This window comes from Canis aureus, chromosome 9, assembly GCF_053574225.1.
Source record: "Canis aureus isolate CA01 chromosome 9, VMU_Caureus_v.1.0, whole genome shotgun sequence".
Taxonomy (NCBI): domain Eukaryota; kingdom Metazoa; phylum Chordata; class Mammalia; order Carnivora; family Canidae; genus Canis; species Canis aureus.
Window position 1 is genome coordinate 35302183 of NC_135619.1, and position 19332 is coordinate 35321514.

Here is a 19332-nt window from a genome sequence, read left to right on the forward strand (position 1 = left end):
CCACTGCCCTTACAGCCACCTTGCCATCAGGGAACCTTTCCTTCCTTAACTTTAAATCCTTTCTCTGGTCTAAATTTCTCTTAACTGCTGAGTTTAAATACAGAACTTGCTGCGGGGGAAGGGGCGGGGAGGGAGAGAGGCGGCTTATTCTTAGGCTCCTAAGGCTTTCAGGAGTAAAGGAATTAGACTGGAGGAATAATGAGACATGCGTTGGAGCCTTGACAGTCCCTTGATTCATATGTGGGCATCTCCAAAACTGATTCCCTGCCCCTTAGTTTTCTTCAGCCCAGAGGTGGTGAGAGCTGACCCTTGGTCTTTGAAGAATGGCCTGGTCTCTACTCCCAAATTATCTTCTTCTCCTCTGGATTGCAGATGTGCAGAGAAATGCCAAAATTGTGGGTTGGATGCAGTTCTAATGATAGGAAAGCAAAATATGGAAGCAGTTGTGGATTGGATGTGGAGAAAGGACTATATTGTTGTGAAAGAGCCTATTTATATTTATAAATTGGACACACATCTTTTAAAGAAAGAGAGCATGCATGGGGTGGGGGCGGGGGGGGGGTGGCAGAGAGAGAATCTTGAGCAGACTCCATTCCCAGCATGGAGCCTGATTCAGGTCTCAATATCATGACCTGAGCTGAAATCAAGAGTCAGACACTTAGCCAACTGAGCCACCCAGGAGCCCCTTGGATATACATCTTATTTTCCTTTTCATACTAGAAGATGTTTGATCATATATTAATTTAATTGAAGGCCAGATGAATATTTTGATACTACATGTAGTAACTTCCCAAAGTTGCAGAAGGATGAAAGAAATCACAGTAGGGTCTTTTTTCTTTTTCATGTTTGAAAGTTATTCTGATTTCAGAAGAATTGAGTGCTATTTGCTGAAATTCCAGAAAGAAATTAATTAATTTGCCTGTCTGTATCCTATGATACCTGTTTTCCTCCACCCGTCTCCCATTTTGGCAAATGTAGATGTATGAGGATGGTGAAATCAATGTACATTAGGGTATATTTCTGAGAAAAATATCTTCATAGTCAGCAAAATACTGGGGCAATATGAATTGATCTTATGTGGGAATGTTAATGAACATGACTTTTAAAAGGAGAAAAGGGGGTTAATGAATGTGTATATACACTTTAATAAAAGTTCTGGTTCAGAACTCAGAACAGATTTGAAACTCAGCAGGTTTGGAAAAGAATACACGGGTGGTTTAGACGTTCATTTGTTCATTCAAATGGACTGGTTTCATGTAAAGAGCTCCATGTTCAGTTAGTGGAATACTTCAGTAATTTAATATTGCTTTCAAGTGTAGGGACTGGTAATTTATTTATTTTTTGGGGGGGGAGGGACTGGTAATTTAGATTGAGGGTCAAGTAAATTCTCTGCTTTGGCATTCATTTACTTAATCTGTCTCAAATCTCATATCCTACCAGGTGGTGACTATGACTTGATGTGTTTTTAAGTTGGAAATCTCCTAACTTGGAAAGCCCACTGCTCTCTTGCCCTCTAGTGGCTTTTTGAAAACTCATTAATAGTTCATTCTGAAACAGCTGTTGAAATAGTTGCTCTTGAGAAAGGGTCAATCTGTTCAAAGTTCAGTAGGGATAGAATTCCTACAATATAATACCATGGGTTTTGCATCTTTCTCTTGTAGAAACAGGAGCTCACAGACAAGTTCCACCAACTATAATGTATCAGAATTTTGTTTTAGTTAACCCATAGAAGCAACTCAGAATCTAGATAATACATGTATTTTATGTGTAATAGTTTAATTTTTCTATATGTATAAATGGAATGAGAAGGTTTTGCTACACTTGTGCAGGGCTTATTGTATTACTGTATTATAAGAAGGTAATCTTTGGACTTGGGAGACTCATGAAAATGTCAGTACATAAAGTGAGTCAAAGTGTAACAACCTTGCTCGCCTGCACACACTCCTCTCTGTTCACTGCGGCTGCCTTCTCTGGGTTCCCTGGCACTCTGTACATAATCCTGTGCTAGCAGCAGTCACGTAGCTCTATAACCACTGGCCTGCCAGTTGGTGTCTCACTGGGTGCTCTAATTTGAAGGTCTTGGTATGTGTAGATATCTCTGTCTTTGGTGTATGTGTGTGCCCAGAGCTTACCATGAGACCGGGTGCTTAGTACATGGAGAATGAACTAATGTACACATGCCTGTGTAATCAGCATAACAGGTAAAGGGGACCAATGAGAATGGAGGTGTGGCCATGGGAAACAGAAAAAATAAGACCTGTCCAAGAATCCTGAGCAGTGATATGAATTTGAGAGCTCCAAAGAGCCAGGCTGCATTGGGCATTAGGCTGCTATTAGTAGAACAGTTTTGAAGCAGGGCAGAGAGGCTAGTTACTCCAGAAATCCAGGCATCAGAGAGTTCATAGTGAGCACCGGGTGTGGGGGGAGGTAAACGCCAACAAAGAGTAGTGCCCTCAAGGCTACTCCCGCTGGAGGAGAACCAGCATTACAGTGAGACCCTGCATGAGGCTCATGACGCACGGAGCCTCCCCTGGAACTCCGAGTGGTGTGAGGTGGGGTCTGTAACTGTGACCCGAACTGGACGGGCTTCCAGTGAGGTTCTGTGCTACTGGGGTGAGTGATGGAAGCTCAGGTAGTCCCTCCAGCAGGCACGGCAGCACAGCTACAGTGAGAGAGGAGAAGATGCTGTGATCACAGCTCCAAACTCTTACCTTCTCAGGAGAGCTTTTGCCTACCTTGGTTCTTTGCTGTTTTTCTTGTCCTAAAGGAGGCAGAAGCTACCAAAGAGCACTGAGGAGAACCTGTCCTGAGAAACCCTTCTAAACTTGGGGCAGCTGCCACACCACTTCCCCCACACCTGCCCTTCAGTGGTCCAGCACTTCTCTGGGAGAGAAGGGGACTCCTCCTGGCTCCCCTCGTCCCCATTCCAGTGTCTAGGATCTCTGTGGAAGCTGAGGCACAGAGAGGTTATGAACCTTGCCCAAGGCCGTTCAGCTAATACACTCTGAGTCCTGGATTTGAACTCAGTCTGATTTTGGGATCTGTGCTTATAACAGTCTGCACTCCTTTGCCAGCGTAGGCACTGATTGCCCTAAGCAGTGTTGCCAGGGGAAGACTCAGCATTAACATCTGCCTCCAGGGCACCTGGGTGGCTCAGTGGTTGGGCGTCTGCCTTTGGCTTAGGTCGTGGTCCTGGGGTCCTGGGATCGAGTCCTGCATCAGGTTCCCCACAGGGAGCCTGCTTCTCCCTCTGCCTTTGTTTCTGTCTGTCTCTGTCTCTCTGTCTCTCATGAATAAATAAATAAAATATTTAAAAAAAAATAAAATCTGCCTCCAGCCAAGGTCAGATGCGCAGAGTTAACTCTCTCACTTCCTCTGCTCATCTGGTGTAGATTTGGCCCACCTGTCTCATCTCGTTCTGACAGTCTCTGGGCCAGCCTTCCTGGCCCTGGTTCCCTGCTTCCCATACTCCTGTGCAGGAGTGCACAGTCCCATGTGAGTACTCCATTCCTTCTGCCTTTCCCCCTTGCCCACCTCACTGTGTATCAGTCTGGGGCCAGCGTGCTGTGGCCACCTTATGCTTGCTGTCCACCAGACTCCCTTGATTCAAGATCATTTGGGGCAAAAAGGTGCTTTGTTTTTTCCTGATAGCAATTCATGACACAAAAGCAGGAGAAGATAACATTGTGCTTTTTTCTAATCCACCTGGATGGATTTCAAACCATATTTTCTAAGTAAATATACAGGTAATTATATATACTTAAAATTCTAATCAATTCTAATCATTACATGTTTGCACTAAAATTACTTAATTAATTCCCAATTTAACTACCCCCTAGACTTAGTTGCACTGGCATTCATGTAAAGATGACATTCTGTGACTATTAACTTCCTAAGTGTTCCTTTTCATTCATTTTACTGAAGGAAAAAAAAAAAACAACCTCTCTAGGGCTCAATATTACAATATAGTAGTGTCTTATTTTGCCTGTTTTAGGCATAGTTGTAAAATCCTGGTAGAGTAAGGAGAGTGCCCTGGTGGAATTGAGGGCTCAGCGGTAGCAGTGACAGATTAGATCCATATAAGGGAATTGATCACATACACAAGTACACCAAGGATAATGGGAGTACATTGACTAGTATTTAGTGAACTTTATATCTTAACTCAAGTTACCAGCATCTTAAAAGATCATGTTTGGTGAAAATCAGATTTTACAGAACAGATACATTAGGAGGGATTATCCACACTATAAAATGACTCGCCACAGTATTCTTTTAAATGAAAGCCCCCCAGGGCTCTCAAATGTGATTCCTGTATAAAAACTTAAATGTCTGCGGAAATTTTCAGGATTGCAACCTGTTGTAAAAATGAAAATGTACCACCTGTCATTAGCTATATTTTATTTTTATTTATAAACCTTACCTGCAAAGATTTCAGAGATGCACCAATCTGGCATTTGTCTCATACCATTCCTCTTTTATATTAAGATCATTATCCTGTTTTTTCTTCTATTTCCATAGTAGTTCAGCCCAGGAGCCATTAGGTAGGATGGGGCAAAGGAGCCTTCTGTGTGGTGGGAAGAGGGGTGTGAGCCATGCTGGTCCAGCTGTGGTGAGGAGGGTGTCATACTAGGAGGGTAGCCCATGGCCCAGTTTCGGGTGAGGAGGACAGCCTGGTGTGGGTGTCAGAGCCTGAGAGGAGTGAGATGGGTGACCTGGATGGAATGGTGTGTGACAGTATTCCCTATCCAGAGTGGTCAAGCCCAGGTAGAGTAAGGAGAGTGCCCTAGTGGAATCGGGGGCTCAGCGGTAGCAGTAACAGATTAGATCCATAGAAGGGGATTGATCACATACACAAGTACACTGAGGATAATGGGAGCCAGATTTGACTTCCAAGAACAAATTACAAACATGGAAAGGGAGAAAATTAAAGTGAACACTGTGGTGTTAGATTAGAATTGGAGATTACAGTACAAATTCATGAATTTCAATGAATACAGACCTGCAGAAACAAAGAGCATCTGTGTAGGCAAGTGTAGTCTCGCTGTATTCACGACAGCTTGGGCACAGCAACACACCAGGGGCAGTGAACCCATCCAGCATGCAGACCTTGGCTGCTAAATACCATTCTCTACTGAAAGGAACCAGGGCTCCCTGGAGAACTATCCCTGATTCTGATTCTGGGGTCTGGCGAGGGAAAGTACAAGATGAGCCTGAGCATCATGTTGTACAAAAAGAGTAAGGAAGTGGGGCACCTGGAGGGCTCAGTGGTTGAGCATCTGCCTTCGGCTCAGGTCGTGATCCTGGGTCCTGGGATCGAGTCCCACATTGGGCTCCCCGGAGGGAGCCTGCTTCTCCCTCTGCCTGTGTGTCTCTGCCTCTTTCTCTGTGTCTCTCATGAATAATAAAATAAAATCTTAAAAAAAGTAAGGAAGTGCTTAGAAATGAGACACATGTTAGAGAGACTCAAAAGCCAGACTGGCAAATCTGGACAGTTAAGCATCCAATCAAACAGTGAAGCTCCCAAAAGAAACACAAATCCAAACTGTGAAGTGAACCTGTGCCGTTACTAGCAATGTAACTAAAGCAGAGAGTTACCTCAGCGTTGCTTCTGAGGGTTTAAAATAATTTCTTACTCCTAATATATATAGCACAGCTTTTTAATAATTTGTTCTAGATTGAAGGTCATGTCTTCACTGAACCCCTCCCCCCAATCCTGGAAAACTGTTATAAGGAATTCTAGAGATGACAACAATTGTATGTAAAACATAACATTTTTGTTTAAAATTGGCCTTTAAACATTTCTAGTTTGACAGAGACACCGTTTTTATGCTTGTTAGTCACAGTGATTTTCCTTGCTGTGGTCTATGCACTCTGTTTCCAGCATCATGTAACCACTTGTTAATGTCTCTCTGGGAATCTCTGAGTAGATCCATACGTTTTGGAAAGGAAAAGACTAATAAGCAACCGAAAAATCAGACTTCTATATTTTATATCTAAAAAAAAAACCTGATTTTTTTCTAAGCATGCCTGTTAATATCCTTAATTTTCATTTTTTCCTTTATTTTTATTTTGTTCACAGTTTATCTTATTTTTGTAACTACGTGACTGAAATGGTAACTTCTTGTATTGTAAGAAAATACAGAATTATAAATTTTTAGAAAACCAGACTTAAAGAATTTGACCTACTAAATTTACCTTGAGTCTAGATTTGAAAAGCAAAACCATGTCAGACCCGAGAGTATTTTCCTGACAAGTAGCGAAACTGGAAATTAAAGTGAAGCAGGCAATGGAGAATGGAGGTGGTTTGGGATGCGTAGAGCATGTGATTTGGATGCGGGCCCACGTAGAGATGGACAGGTTGTGGAGTGTTTGCAGGGGCCTTTCGTTGCTCAGATTTGGGGGGGATGAGGATTTGGGGGATGAGGATTTGATATGGGGGATGAGGATATGACCATGTAAACCTTTGTCTTCCCATCATTTCGCTCCCTTTTTTGAGAGTGTCAAAGAAAATTAAGACACGACTTCAAAAAATATACCTGAAAAAAAAAAATCTCTACCTCAAAATTTTGGTAGTTAACATTCCTTTCCTATAACCTCCTAAAAAAATACAAACAGAACCCTCATGTTGTAGTGAATGAAATGTTACATGGTCCACGAATAGTTAATAATACCAAGACCTTAAGAAAAAAGCATATCCCCCCAAATATTTGGGGACTTTAAAAGGAATCTTCAGAAATTCTTAGAGGAAGACTGAGAACCCTTAATATGATCTCGAAATTTGCCTGAATCTCTAAAATGACACTATGGCCTCTGATAAGGCTTACTGCTTTAGGATTTTTGTATAATCATCTCCTGTGCTCTAAGGGGCCTTTTCCCAAAAAGGAATCTGATCTTTGCTCAAAGGTAACATGAATATTTGCTTTTGTTTCCCAGCAGTTGATAATTTCCTGCATTCACTGAGTAAATACTAGTGGGTCCTTGCAGGTGTTTAATCTGACCCTTCTTCTCTTTCCTTGAATAGAATACTCTGCATTCTATTCTAATGATGACTACAAAACAGAAGATTGCAAGGGTGGTTATTGTGTTGTAGTTATTATTCTTCTAAACTCAGTACTAGAGCTGGGTCAGATAAGGTTGGCAGGGGATGGGAATTGTGTGAAGACATCACTGAGGTCTCCATTCTTGCACCTTCAGCCCAGATGTGTGCCACCTAGGTTTCTGAAACCCCAGATCCCCTTGCCAGCTGTCATCTCTCTACCCTAGAAGGTTGGCCTATCTGTGTCACTTAGCTGACATTTTAGAGCCAGATCTAGAGCCCCTAGGCAGCCTGTGTACTAACTGCCCTAGACTCAGATTGCCAGCCCTGCTTTGGCCACCTGTGTGCAGGGCCAGGTCCCGTGGATTCCTGCAGTCCAAGCTTGGCTGCTCAGGCGATGATAATATAAGCAGTACTTGTTCATGGAAGATTGTGCTCATGGCAGATTGAAGTCTTGCAGCCTTATGAAAGGATGAAAGATGACTGTTTTTATTTCTTAATGGCATTTTTAATATATAAGCACCTCCCCTACAGAAGAGAACTTGTCTGCCCAGTTTTCTTGTTGGCTCATACTATGCTTGCTTATAAACCATGGGGAAGACAGTGAAGGGAGAGGCAGCTCTGCATACATTCAGGCACAAAGGCATATCGTGTCTCTGGATATTGGAGTTAGGTCTCTACTGTGAGTTTACTTGATTTGGTTTGATTAGCTTTGCAAATACAAGGAGTCAATTTTAGGAAGTAGTATGTTAGTCCTTAGAATTTGGTTCTGCTTCTGTTTTGGTGCTAGTGGGATATTGAAAGAGGTTGCATTAGGAGCTGTAGCTGGATTACCTTTTAAACATGAACATTTTGACAGGTGTGAAGTTTTAGTTTAACATTTGTTCCTATGGGTAATGCATCAAGCAGAGTCTCCTAAACCTACTTTTATTCATCCCTCTGACTCATTACCATCAACTATGAGGCTAATAGTAGTCTCAATAAAAGGAATCATCTGAGCCAATCCTGGGTCCCATATATCTAGCAGCATCAAATACCTTCTTATGTGAGGTCGTTGAAGCCAGTGGAATGAAAATGATGTTGTCCTTTGATGCTTTTGCCTGGCATGTGTTCTATAGATGCACATTAGCACCAAAGTGTAAAGCTAAGGAGAGAACACTGGGCTCCACTGAGAATCAAAGAGAAAAGAATACAGATGCTTTGTTACTTTAAACCTTGGTTAACCTCTCCATTTTGTAGTGGCTCTTCCCAGTGTTTAATTTTGATTTAGTCCCACGTTCAATAGCTGAAGACTCTGACTTGGAACCCATGTTGCTAGGACTGTTTCCCATCTTTTCCTCAATTGCTTTTTGCGGTAAAAGTGACACATGAATTTAGAATAGAGCATTCCTCTTTCCAAGGGGCAATATCTGGTGCAGAGTTCATGTATCATTTAACAAATTTTGTGTTTGTTGAGATTTTTTAGGTGTAAACTTCTTTTGTGAAGTTAATAGAATTAAATTTTTAGAGTTTATAAATTTGACCACTTTTATCTATGCAACTGTGTTTCAAAATAAGCTTACTTGGGATTGACTTAAAACACATTTACAGCGCAGCCCGGGTGGCTCAGCGGTTTAGCGCCGCCTTCAGTCCAGGGCGAGATCCTGGAGACCCGGAATCGAGTCCCATGTCAGGCTCTCAGCATGGAGCCTGCTTCTCACGCTGCCTGTGTCTCTGCCTCTGTGTGTGTGTGTGTGTGTGTCTCCATGAATGAATGAATGAATGAATGAATGAATGAATGAATGAATAAATAAATAAATAAATAAATCTTAAAAAAGACACATTTACATAGGCATGTGTATTCAAATACCTAGCACTGTTCTATCTACAGGTCTTTGTGCAGAGATCAGTTGTAGTCTAATAAATATCGAGAAGAGACTTATTCTCAGGGTTTAATTATTCTTTACATGTTAACTTTTACACAACTCTAGTAATGAGATGCTTTTGAAGAATGAATGGGATTTCACTTATCCGGAATTCTAGGCAGCTTTGGATATTGTGTGTGTGATGCATGTTTATACGTCTTCTGTCTCCATTCAGGTTTTGATAAATGCAGTAGCTAAAGCTTTTACAGTTCTTTTACTCTCTGTTGTTTTTACTGGCTCTTACTCATGGTGCCTTGCTTTTGTGTATATTTTTGTTTCGTTTTGACAATGAGTTCATATTTCTTAGATTTTATACAGAATTATCTGCAACCAGAGTTGAAGGTGAGGTCCCCTACAATTGCCCTTGCTTCTCCCAGGTGACTGGAATCATTTTCTACCCCTGGGGCCCCTGGAAATTCAACTCTCAACTTCTTTCTGGCTGCAAACTTGCATAAGATCTGGCTTGTGGTTCTGAATTCTTGGGAGTGCAGGGATCTTCCCCCCTTCACTTAGCACCAAAATTTGAATTAAGGTGATTGTCTTTGCAGTCCTGAGATGTCTAGTTCTAGTTCTCCCAAACACGGAGGGTGTGGTCCTTTGGGGTTGTATCCTATTTAGATGTTCCACCTACAGTGGGCCCTGAGTTGAGGTGTTTGCTTTTTATTTTTTTTCCTGTCTGTAACCATCAAGAGACTGTGCAAACAAAAGCTAAAGTCCACCCAATACAGCAAATACGCCCAAGGCAGAAACCATTTTGACTCCCTTGCTTAGCTCTTATGATTTCTGCCTTCACTTAATTTTTGGCTTCTAATATTCCTTAATAACTAGATAACTTATATCTAGTTACTTATTTTTAATGTTTCAGCCAAAATTTTTGGTTCTCAATGAGGATAGGTCAGAGTACCTACTTGGACAGATGCCCAGAAATGGAAGTCCTCAGTTCTTAAAACTGCTTTAAACCTTTCTCTATTTAGCCAACTTCCCACCACAAGGGCTGGCATCCCTTTTACAGCATTCATGTCAGAGAGGCATCCAGACCCCACTTTAATATCCAGTGCTCACTACGTGTTCAGAATCCCATTCTAGTCAGACAACTTTGATTTTAGATCTTTTTTTTTTTTTTTGCGTGGAACTAAATTCTAGTTCCTTTTAATTCTCCTGGTTGTTTGATATTCCCCTTGAAGCAACATAAGATAAATCTCCCCTTTCCATGTGGCTTGACTTGAAATCTCCATCCAACATCAGGATTGCTGATGATTCCCTCTATTTGGTATCCAGTTTGTCAGCTCCTCAGGTACTGCATATTTAGAGCTGCATTAAATATTCCAGATAATGGCCTGACTACGTCCAAGTGTGTGGACTGCTTAAATACTTCTGTCTGTGCTCCCTGGCTTTCCCTAGTAGCTCTGTCACATGCTTCATTATAGTTCACTGAGCTAATAATAGATTCTCCCCACCCACTGCCTCCTCCTCCCACCCCCCAGCCTGATCTTCATGTCAACTATTTGAAGCTAGATCCTATTCATCCTGAAATTATGGATAATGGTGCATTTTAGAAAGGTAAATGATGCACTGCTATCTGATTCCTTTTTGGAACTGGCATATTAAGCCCCAATATGATTCTGCTTATCTTTGCTTAAGAATAATTTCCTTTAATACAAAATCGTCTAGAATCTCAGACTCCTAAATTGTTAGTTTGGAAACCTAGCACTTTCACTTCATAGGTTGCCAATCAGCTCTGACTGCAGAAATTGATAGTTATTCAGTTATACTTAATAACGAAATCTATTGAATTAATAATATACCTCTTGCAGTTACAGTGACTCTTGAAAGCTATTTTACCAAGGAATTTCATTTACTATCCTTAATTTAAGGAAAGAAATTAAAGTTGTTAAAGTCTCATTTTATCCAACATTTGATGTCAATTGCCATTTTATATTGACTACATTAATTAGGTTTCCTGCTGATTTCAGTCTTGTAGTATGTAATATATCAAAAGATCTATTAGTTATAATTTAGGCTCTTGGTATAAATATTTCTCGATGGCTGTCCTGGCAGTGGTTAGTACAGTGCTCTTAACTCATCCCTACAATCATTTTGCTCCTCTTCTCAAAATAAAACCTTTGTCCTTCTTTTTTCTGTTGTGATTTCCTCACTTTTGACTGTGAAGCTCACTAGTTTTGTATAGACTTATTGTGATTATGTTTACAACAGAACTGTTCTAAATTTCAAATAAATTCTAATCAGTTACTAAGATGATTCCCGAATTTAATTGTACAGGGATGTAAAGCATGTACCTGAAAGCCAGGCAGTTTCAGTGAACATATTTGACAAAGATATTAACCAGGAGGATTTGTGGGTTAAAGTTATTTTGAGGTTCACATGAAAAGATTTATTCAGTGAACTAGGAAGAAAAAAAAATCCTTGCCTGGCCATAAAAGATATTGAAGTGTAACAAGATAGGGAGGTAGCTAAAAACTTCCTTGAAGTCATTAAAACAACTCAAGCAGTAAATGAAACATGCTTTATTATTAGTGGTTAAAAATATTTTTTCATTGATTTTTTTATTGGAAGCATGAATAAACTGTAAATCATATTACATATGTTTTGGAGAGGACTTTTTATGCTAACGTTTATTAGGGACCTGGAGATATTATTTTAAAGTATAAATCCATCTTAATAAAGGGGCTGAAATCATGGAAAACATTAGTTATTAAACCACAGATGATATGTACTGTCTCCCTTGGTCTGTATAGTTTTAAAACTGTATAATAGTTGTGTTTATTAGTTTTAGATAATCTGGAAAAATAAGGATACTTAAACATTATTTCTTAAATTTGAGAATAGGGAAATATCTTCAAGTATCTGCTTTTAAAAATTCTTGATGCATTTTGTGAGAGGAAGCTTGCCTTTATTTAAATCATTTGAGTTTGATAGACCTGACAAAAGAGAACTGACTTTATGAAAGAATGAACAAGAGTGCTGTAATGCTCTTTGCTTAAGCATGCTCTAGACTTTTACTTTTAAACCTGCCTCTATTGGTACTAATAACAACATATTTGTAGAGTACTTTCCTGTTTCTTTTACTTGATTTCCTCAGAATTCTGAGAGGCAAAGTAAACATCATTTATTATATATGTGTGATGTACATACACATACAGAGGACAGTACTGTATTTCCACCTAACAAATGAAACCAGACTCAGCCAAGTGGAAAGGACCTGAACCTGTTACAAAGTTAGTAGAGGACCTAGACTAACCAAGTTGAGTGCTCTGTGGAGCGCCCCCACACCCAACACTGTGTAGCTGTGGAGAGAAACTACCCCTTCTCAGCACCTGTGATTTGTGAAGCCCTCTAGAAGAACAGTCAGCTGGTCCCATTTCTTAATAGAAATGACAAGGAGGATGAGGCATGTAGAATAGACAGTGAAAGAAATACTTATCAGTAGCAGAGAGAGGTGGGATTTGGATAAGAGGATCTGGAGTCAAACTCTGTTCCTGCGCTGGTGAACCAGCAATAGCAGCAAGTCTCTGGATGCCTCTAAACTTCTAATTCTTTATCTGTTAAGACCTTTGGGTTAGATCATGAAGGCCTTATAAGCTCTATTAAGGATCTGGAAAGTTAATTCAAGGGCAGGGAGATGCCCCAGAAGTATTTAAGCAGGGATATGAACTGATCAGATTTGTTTTAGGAAAGTTACTCTGGGTGAAGTGTGGAGGGTAAGACTCAAGGTAGGGGGGCCTGTTAGAGCAATCCAGTGGTGAGATGGTGGGACCTGGCAGTGCAGATGGAGAGAGGTGGACAGATTTCAGAGATATGTAAGAAGCAGTCTTGGCTACCTCAGTAAATGTGAACAGGTATGGGGTGGAGGGAGAGGGAAGATACCAAGATGATGCTGAAGAGTGTGGACAAGCTTTTAGTGATGTTGGTTAGAACAGTTTCATTAGAGTAATGGAGATTAATGCCACATTCTAGACAAGTGATGAGTGAAAGAGGCAATGATATGGAGGCTGTGCAAGAAGACGACTCTTGGAAGATATTCGGTCTACAAGGTGTTGGGACAATACAGCGTAATAAGTGGAGGGGAGAAGAGGACCAAGAAGGGGTTTTAAAATGAGTGAGTGCTAAGCGTGTTTGAATGCTAGCTTAAGGAGGCAGTAAAGAATATAGGGAGAAGATACAGAAGAGGAGATTAGTGGATAAAGAGATTTTGATACTCAGCAAGAGGAGGTTTCTAGCACTCAAGTGGAATAGGTGGTCTTGGGTGAACTCACATCTCTGAAACAGTGTGATTATGGAGAGGAACCCAAGTCCTAGAGTCTAGCTACTGGGAACTGAATCTTGCCTCTACTTCATGAGACCCAGTTTCCTTCTCTGCAAAATGGGCCACTTACAGCAATAAGACAGTTGCTATTATTCCTATTACTGTTATTAATTATTACTATAATTATTAATTTCTTATTAATTTTATTCATATTCTATTTTTACTTACAGTTTTAAATCAATACGTATTTCTTTAAAATAATAAGAAAGCATAAACCATCAGGCCTTTTTTCAAAGTTGCTATTGTTGACCTTCATGGTTGGGAACTGCCATGTTAGAACTTCCTATGGATGATCTGTCTCAACATGAATAATAGCATCATTTGTACCATGCAGCTGTTCTGTGAAATTCTTAAGATTCTAACATATTCCACTTATTAGAAAGCTTTGGAGTTATTTTTTTTAAATAACTATAATTTTTTTACTTTTAAAATTAATATAAAACATATATTGTACCAGGAGGGAAAATATATTGTATCTACTGGCAGAGGGGGAGGCACAAGAACAAGATTGTGAGAAACGTTTCATGCCATGGCACAGTGTGCTTTTTCCAGACATGTAATTTGGGCTAATAGTATATGTAAGGCCAGGTATGTCGACTATTTTCTTGGGGAGTTTGGAAGCTGTGAGAGAAGGGGTGGGCATATTTTTTTATAGAGAATCTGGGGCCCTCTTGGGAGAGAAGAGACTAGGTATATCTCTTACTCTCTGACAGTATGGGCGAGGCGTGCTTGAATAATGACCAAGGCCCATAACCATCGTGAGGAAGAATAAATCTGGCTCTAGGGCACATCCGTCTTCTCTTTTGGGAGCATAGCTGAGAGCAGGAAAGCGGTACATTATTGAAAACAGGGGAATAGTGAACACTCATGTGCCAAATAGTAAGATCGTCAACTGCCTTCCCTCACTGGGCTCCTGAAACACTGGAAGCTGGATCAATAATATCAGCCAGAAGATTCGAGCATTCTTCTCTGAGGAAACCAACTAGACCTAGAGGAAAAGACTTTAAAAATATCAAAGTTTTAAAATTCTGACCCTTTAGTGAAACATACGGGACTCTTGAGTGCTCAAAATTAGTCCTGAAAGAGAGAAAGAACTGGAAGCTAAATATTTGCTAGCCAAAGGTTAAAGCAGCTTTCAGTGATAGGAAGATGAAAGTGGAAGAAATCTCCGAGAAGATAGAACAATGGAAAAGAGGAGAATATTGGGTATCCATTCAGGAATCCAACACCCAACTAATGGAAAGAAAATGTAGCAGGGAGAAAGTTACAAAGACATAATTGGGAAAAATACATATGCCTCCGGATTCACAGGGCCCAACAAGTCTAGGCTTATCCTGTCCTTGCATTTGGTCTAGGTTCACTGCACCTACTCGTAGACATGGACAGTTAAATACCCTTGAGGCACAAGAGTGGGGAGGGCAGATAAACATCTGTGCTATCATGGAGTTTACATCCTACTGGAATTACATTAAAACTGAGAAATGACTCACATATGGTACTTTACTGGGAAATTTCAGAACACCAGGGATAAAGGGAAGATAGTAAAATTTTCCAGGAGGAGAAAATCAGGTTATACTTAAAAGATCGGAACTCAAATAGCATGGAACTTCTCAATAATAGTGACATGCTACTTATGAGGAATTCCAGCCTGTAGTTCTATACCCAGCCAAACTATCAAGTGTGAAAGTAGAACAAAGACATTTTTAGATAAACAAGGATTAAAAATGTTACCTGCTGGCTTGTGCTGCACAACAATGAAGGAGTAAGATAAAGAGGAAGGTGTGTTCCAGGAAACAAGAGCTCCAACACAAGAAGAAAGCAAAGGGGATCCCCAGGAGGGTGAGAGGACACACAGTTGTACAGTGGTCCTGGAGGTCAACCTGCCTAGGTAGATAGGGGCTGTGTGTGAGGTGTGTGGAAGTCAGGAGGAATCACAGGGAAATTAGCTGGTGGGATTCTGCAGAGAGGGGTTTTACTGTCATGTCAGAAAGTTTGGGGTGAACTAATGATAGGAAAATAGAAGACAGAGCAAGCATAGACAAAGTTATAATGAATTCCAGGAGAGACAGTTATTAAGGATAGAAATGTGCTCGTGGTATACTGCAGACTCAGCTGTAAACATTATATATAGTCTAACCTTGGAAATAGTGAATATCAATTTAATTAAATTAATTATTTTAATTTTATTTTAATTCATAAAAATACTTATTATGAGAGGGGAGTCAGCATGAGAAAGCTAAAGGCTTACCTTATAAAATAGGATGTCAAACTAACAATTGAAAAATGAAGAAAGAATAATTTAGAAGGTTATGTAATACTAAACCAACTTGCCAAGGAATTTTGTATAATTTCGACCCCAATGTGACTTAAGGCACAGGATGGAAAGTGGTCTCTCAACCCCTTGGCTGTTGACTTCTATAACGATTCCATCTCTAAGGGAGATGAGATGGCTTTGTTGCAGTGAGGTCCCTGAAGGAAGCTATGCTATCCAGGACTTCTTAGGCAAGCTTGTTTTAACCTCCTCCTCCTAAGGCATATCCTTGGGTTATGAGAACTGCATCATTGCAGTATAGGAGGAGTATAGTATGGAAGAATACAGGTTCTCATGCTGGACTGCCTGGTCCCAAATTCTGATTCTTTGTGACCTTGGGCAAGTGAGGCCACACCTTAGTTTCCCCATCTATAAAATGAGGGTATAATAATACTTTCTTTTAAAGGTGACTGTGAAGAGTCGATCAATTAGTATATGTGATATCTTTCAGCTAGCACATGGCACATCATAAGCATACAGCAGAACATTATTTTATTCATCTTTTGATTTTTCACTACTACTCTTTTGTTTTCAGTTCATAAAAATGGATCAGTAATTCAGAAGTGGTTCACTGAAGTATAAAAGAAGTGACAAAAATAGGAATAAAATGCTGCAGCTCAAAATAACATCATAAACATAGTGAGCAGAAACCCAGTATAATTATAGAATATGAATCTTAATGTCCAGGAACCAGTGAACCTGCCAGATTGGTAATTTCACTCAAGTAACAGAAAAAGAAAAATTTTAAATAGAAAGTACCATGGGATGCCTGATGGTTCAGCAGTTAAGCTTTGCTTTTAGCTCAGGTTGTGATTTCGGGGTCCTGGGATCGAGTCCCCACATCAGGCTCCCTGAGGGGAGCCTGTTTTGTTTTGGGGTTTGTTTTTTTTGGATAGAGGCAAGGCCTGATACAGCTTTTACCCCCTGCCTGACACATGCAGGGGATTTCATGAAGACTTGTTCACCAAGTGGCTGTCTCGCTCTCTGGACGATTCCAGTGGGCGAGAATCCTTTTACATACCATCTAGGGGTCTTTGGGTTTTTCTTCCCTTTGTTTTGTTTTGTTTTGTTTTGTTTTGTTTCTTTGTTTTCTTCTCCCTATATCTATGTGTTTCCCTCTCTCTCTCTCTCTCTCTGTCTCTCATGAATAAATAAATAAAATCTTTTTTTTTAAAAAAAGAAAATACCACAATGACTCTCTGAAAATTGGATTTTACTTGGCATGTGATTTGTTTTTCCGTAGTCTCCAGTGCTTTTTCTGTTGTGAAACGTTGTCAAATAATGGCATGAAACCCTTACCACTTTTGAGTCATTTTCAGGCAAAGTGCAGTGGCCTTTCTAGTAAACTAGTTGAGTCTTCCTAGATCAAGTAGAAAGTAATGTTTTCCAGGGAGAAATTGATGAATTTTGTCACCAAGGGCCCAGAATAGAACAAAACCTCAGAAGCATCATTCAAAATTGGATTCATCATAGCAAAGGCAGATTTGCTGGGAAGTTTGCAACATCAACCTCAGAGCTGATGAGAACATCCTCAGAGGGAAAGAGGGACAAGCTTTTGGCAAAATCCCTTTATCAAATGCTGCTGTTGCTTGTCACATAATGTCAGTGGTATGAAGTGTGAGGAAGCAGTTACGTGTGTGAAAGAACTGTTGAAATCACTGATGTGCAGGGTATGAGTCAGCCTTTTGCATACATCCGATAACACAGATCAGGGAGAAATATTCAATGACTTTTCAGTGAAAACCTTTGCTTCAGAAGGGGAGGTGTCGTTTTGGGGGGTTTTTTAGTTACTTATTTTGTGAGCAGTGATGTCAATCAAAAGGTTCCTTGACATGCCTAATTACAGAGCACCAGCTGAGCAAGCAGCCAGGAAGATGTCGCTCTACAAATGCTTATCCACATGCCACTTTTCCCACTGAGAAGGTGATGAAAGTTCCATCATTGAATGTGTATTCTCTATTGGGCAGTATGAGGAAATAGTCAGCAAATAAACATCCCAGCCTTTCCATGTTAAATTTTGCTAGCTGTTGAGATCTTTCTGAAATAAGACATGAAATATTTCTTCATGGCCATGTATGAGCAAAAACCATTTCTGTGCTATCTCTTGGCTTAGGTAGCATATAGCATAAGTATTTTTCTCTCTTTTCATTTAATCTGTCTCTTTCTGGTCCATGACAGAAATAAGATACTGAGAATTTTTGAAAACTAGATGATGCTTCTGATGACTTGCTCACTAAGAATTTGGCTCTCTATTCGAATATGCTGATTTTCATCAAGAAAGCAATGATATGTTGGGCATATGTAAAAATCTGCAGCAAGTTGAAACCTTCTATGTCGCAGCTTTTATGGATGACTTAGGTTCTGGCAGATGCCAAGGGAAACCTTTGATGAGAAGTTTCTCCATAATGTCTGGATTCATCCTTCATATGAATGCCTGTACTGCTGAATGGAAGAAGACATTGCCACAGTCCCGGCTGTCGGGATAGCACAATGAGCTACAATTTTCTAACTTACTTAAACTAAAATATATTAATCATAGATTTGTATCTGGACTATTGCTCAAGCTAAATGTGTCATTGAGCCCAGATGTAAGAATGTGCTGATACAGAATACTTACTAATTTTAAAAATGTTTTATTGATATTCAAAAATATGAATATATGAATTTTTATTACAGAAAATTATCTGCATGTGTACCATATGCCCACTGAGTGAACTCATAGTTGGAAAAATTTGAGCCTACTGCCTTGGAAGTTGGAGAGCTCTTCTGGCCTGGTGTTCAGTCTATATTATTCAAACTGTACAGGCACATTTTCTTCCTTTAGAAACTATTTTTTCATTTGTAAAAATGAAAATATTAAGCAGTTACCCTGGTAAAAGTATCAATACTTAGCCAATAGATGTTTTGAACTGGCTAGATCCTTTGAATGTCATAGAGCCTATAAATCCTAAAGGAATAGACTTCAGGAATATCTAGTCCATTCTTCCTTAATGGACACAAATCTCCCCTGCAGCACACCTGCAGCATTCTCTTTGAACTTCCCTAGTGGAGCAAGCAGAGGATATGAAGCTTGCTCTAACCAGGTAAGGATAGCAGGTCTTGTGCTGGGCAATTCAGTTCCATTTTCAACCGCTATAACACTTTATATATTACACAAATATGATTCCTGTAACTTTTTTTAAAGATTTTATTTATTTATTCATGAGAGGCACAAGAGAGAGGCAAAGACACAGGCAGAGGGAGAAGCAGGTTCCCCACAAGGAGCTTGATGCAGGACTCGATCCTGGACTCCAGGATCACACTCTGAGCCAAAGGCAGATACTCAATCACTGAGCCACCTAGGTATCCCTCCTGTAACTTTTATATAGTGGTTTTGGTTCTGCCCATCAAAGCCAAACAGAAGAAAACCTAATTTTTCTTTTCAATCAATAGTCCTTCAATTATTTAGAGTTCAGCACTCCTCTTTTACCTTTTTATTTTTATTTATTTTTATTTTTTTAATCATCTTTTACTAAGATACCACTTGTAGGGCACATTGCTCCAATTAAACTCTTCTTCATGTCAATTTCTTCTCTCCTTCTTTCTTCTAGCCCCTCTGTGGTTCTGCCTTCAAGTACTGCATAGGACAGTTGTGATCTACCTGTTGATCAGAATGTTTTATTTGGTATGTAGCAAGCAGTGTTTACTAAGGCAGGCCAACTGTGTGTCAGGAAGTGTGGGCTTGGCACAGTCCTGTATTTTTAAACCCATATGACTT

The 19332-nt window shown here is 40.0% G+C and overlaps 1 protein-coding gene across 2 annotated transcripts in view; it reads left to right on the forward strand.

The window, feature by feature from the left end:
* PELI2 (pellino E3 ubiquitin protein ligase family member 2) overlaps nt 1-19332 on the forward strand; it is a 177840-nt gene that overhangs the window by 106701 nt on the left and 51807 nt on the right. The window contains exon 1 of one of the 2 annotated variants that reach the window (XM_077909399.1): nt 10432-10500. The exons of the other annotated variant lie outside the window; for it this stretch is intronic. Coding sequence (XP_077765525.1) covers nt 10483-10500 — 18 coding nt within the window. The 5' untranslated portion in view covers nt 10432-10482. Of the gene's footprint in view, nt 1-10431; nt 10501-19332 lie in introns of those variants that run through there. 2 annotated transcript variants of the gene reach the window in all.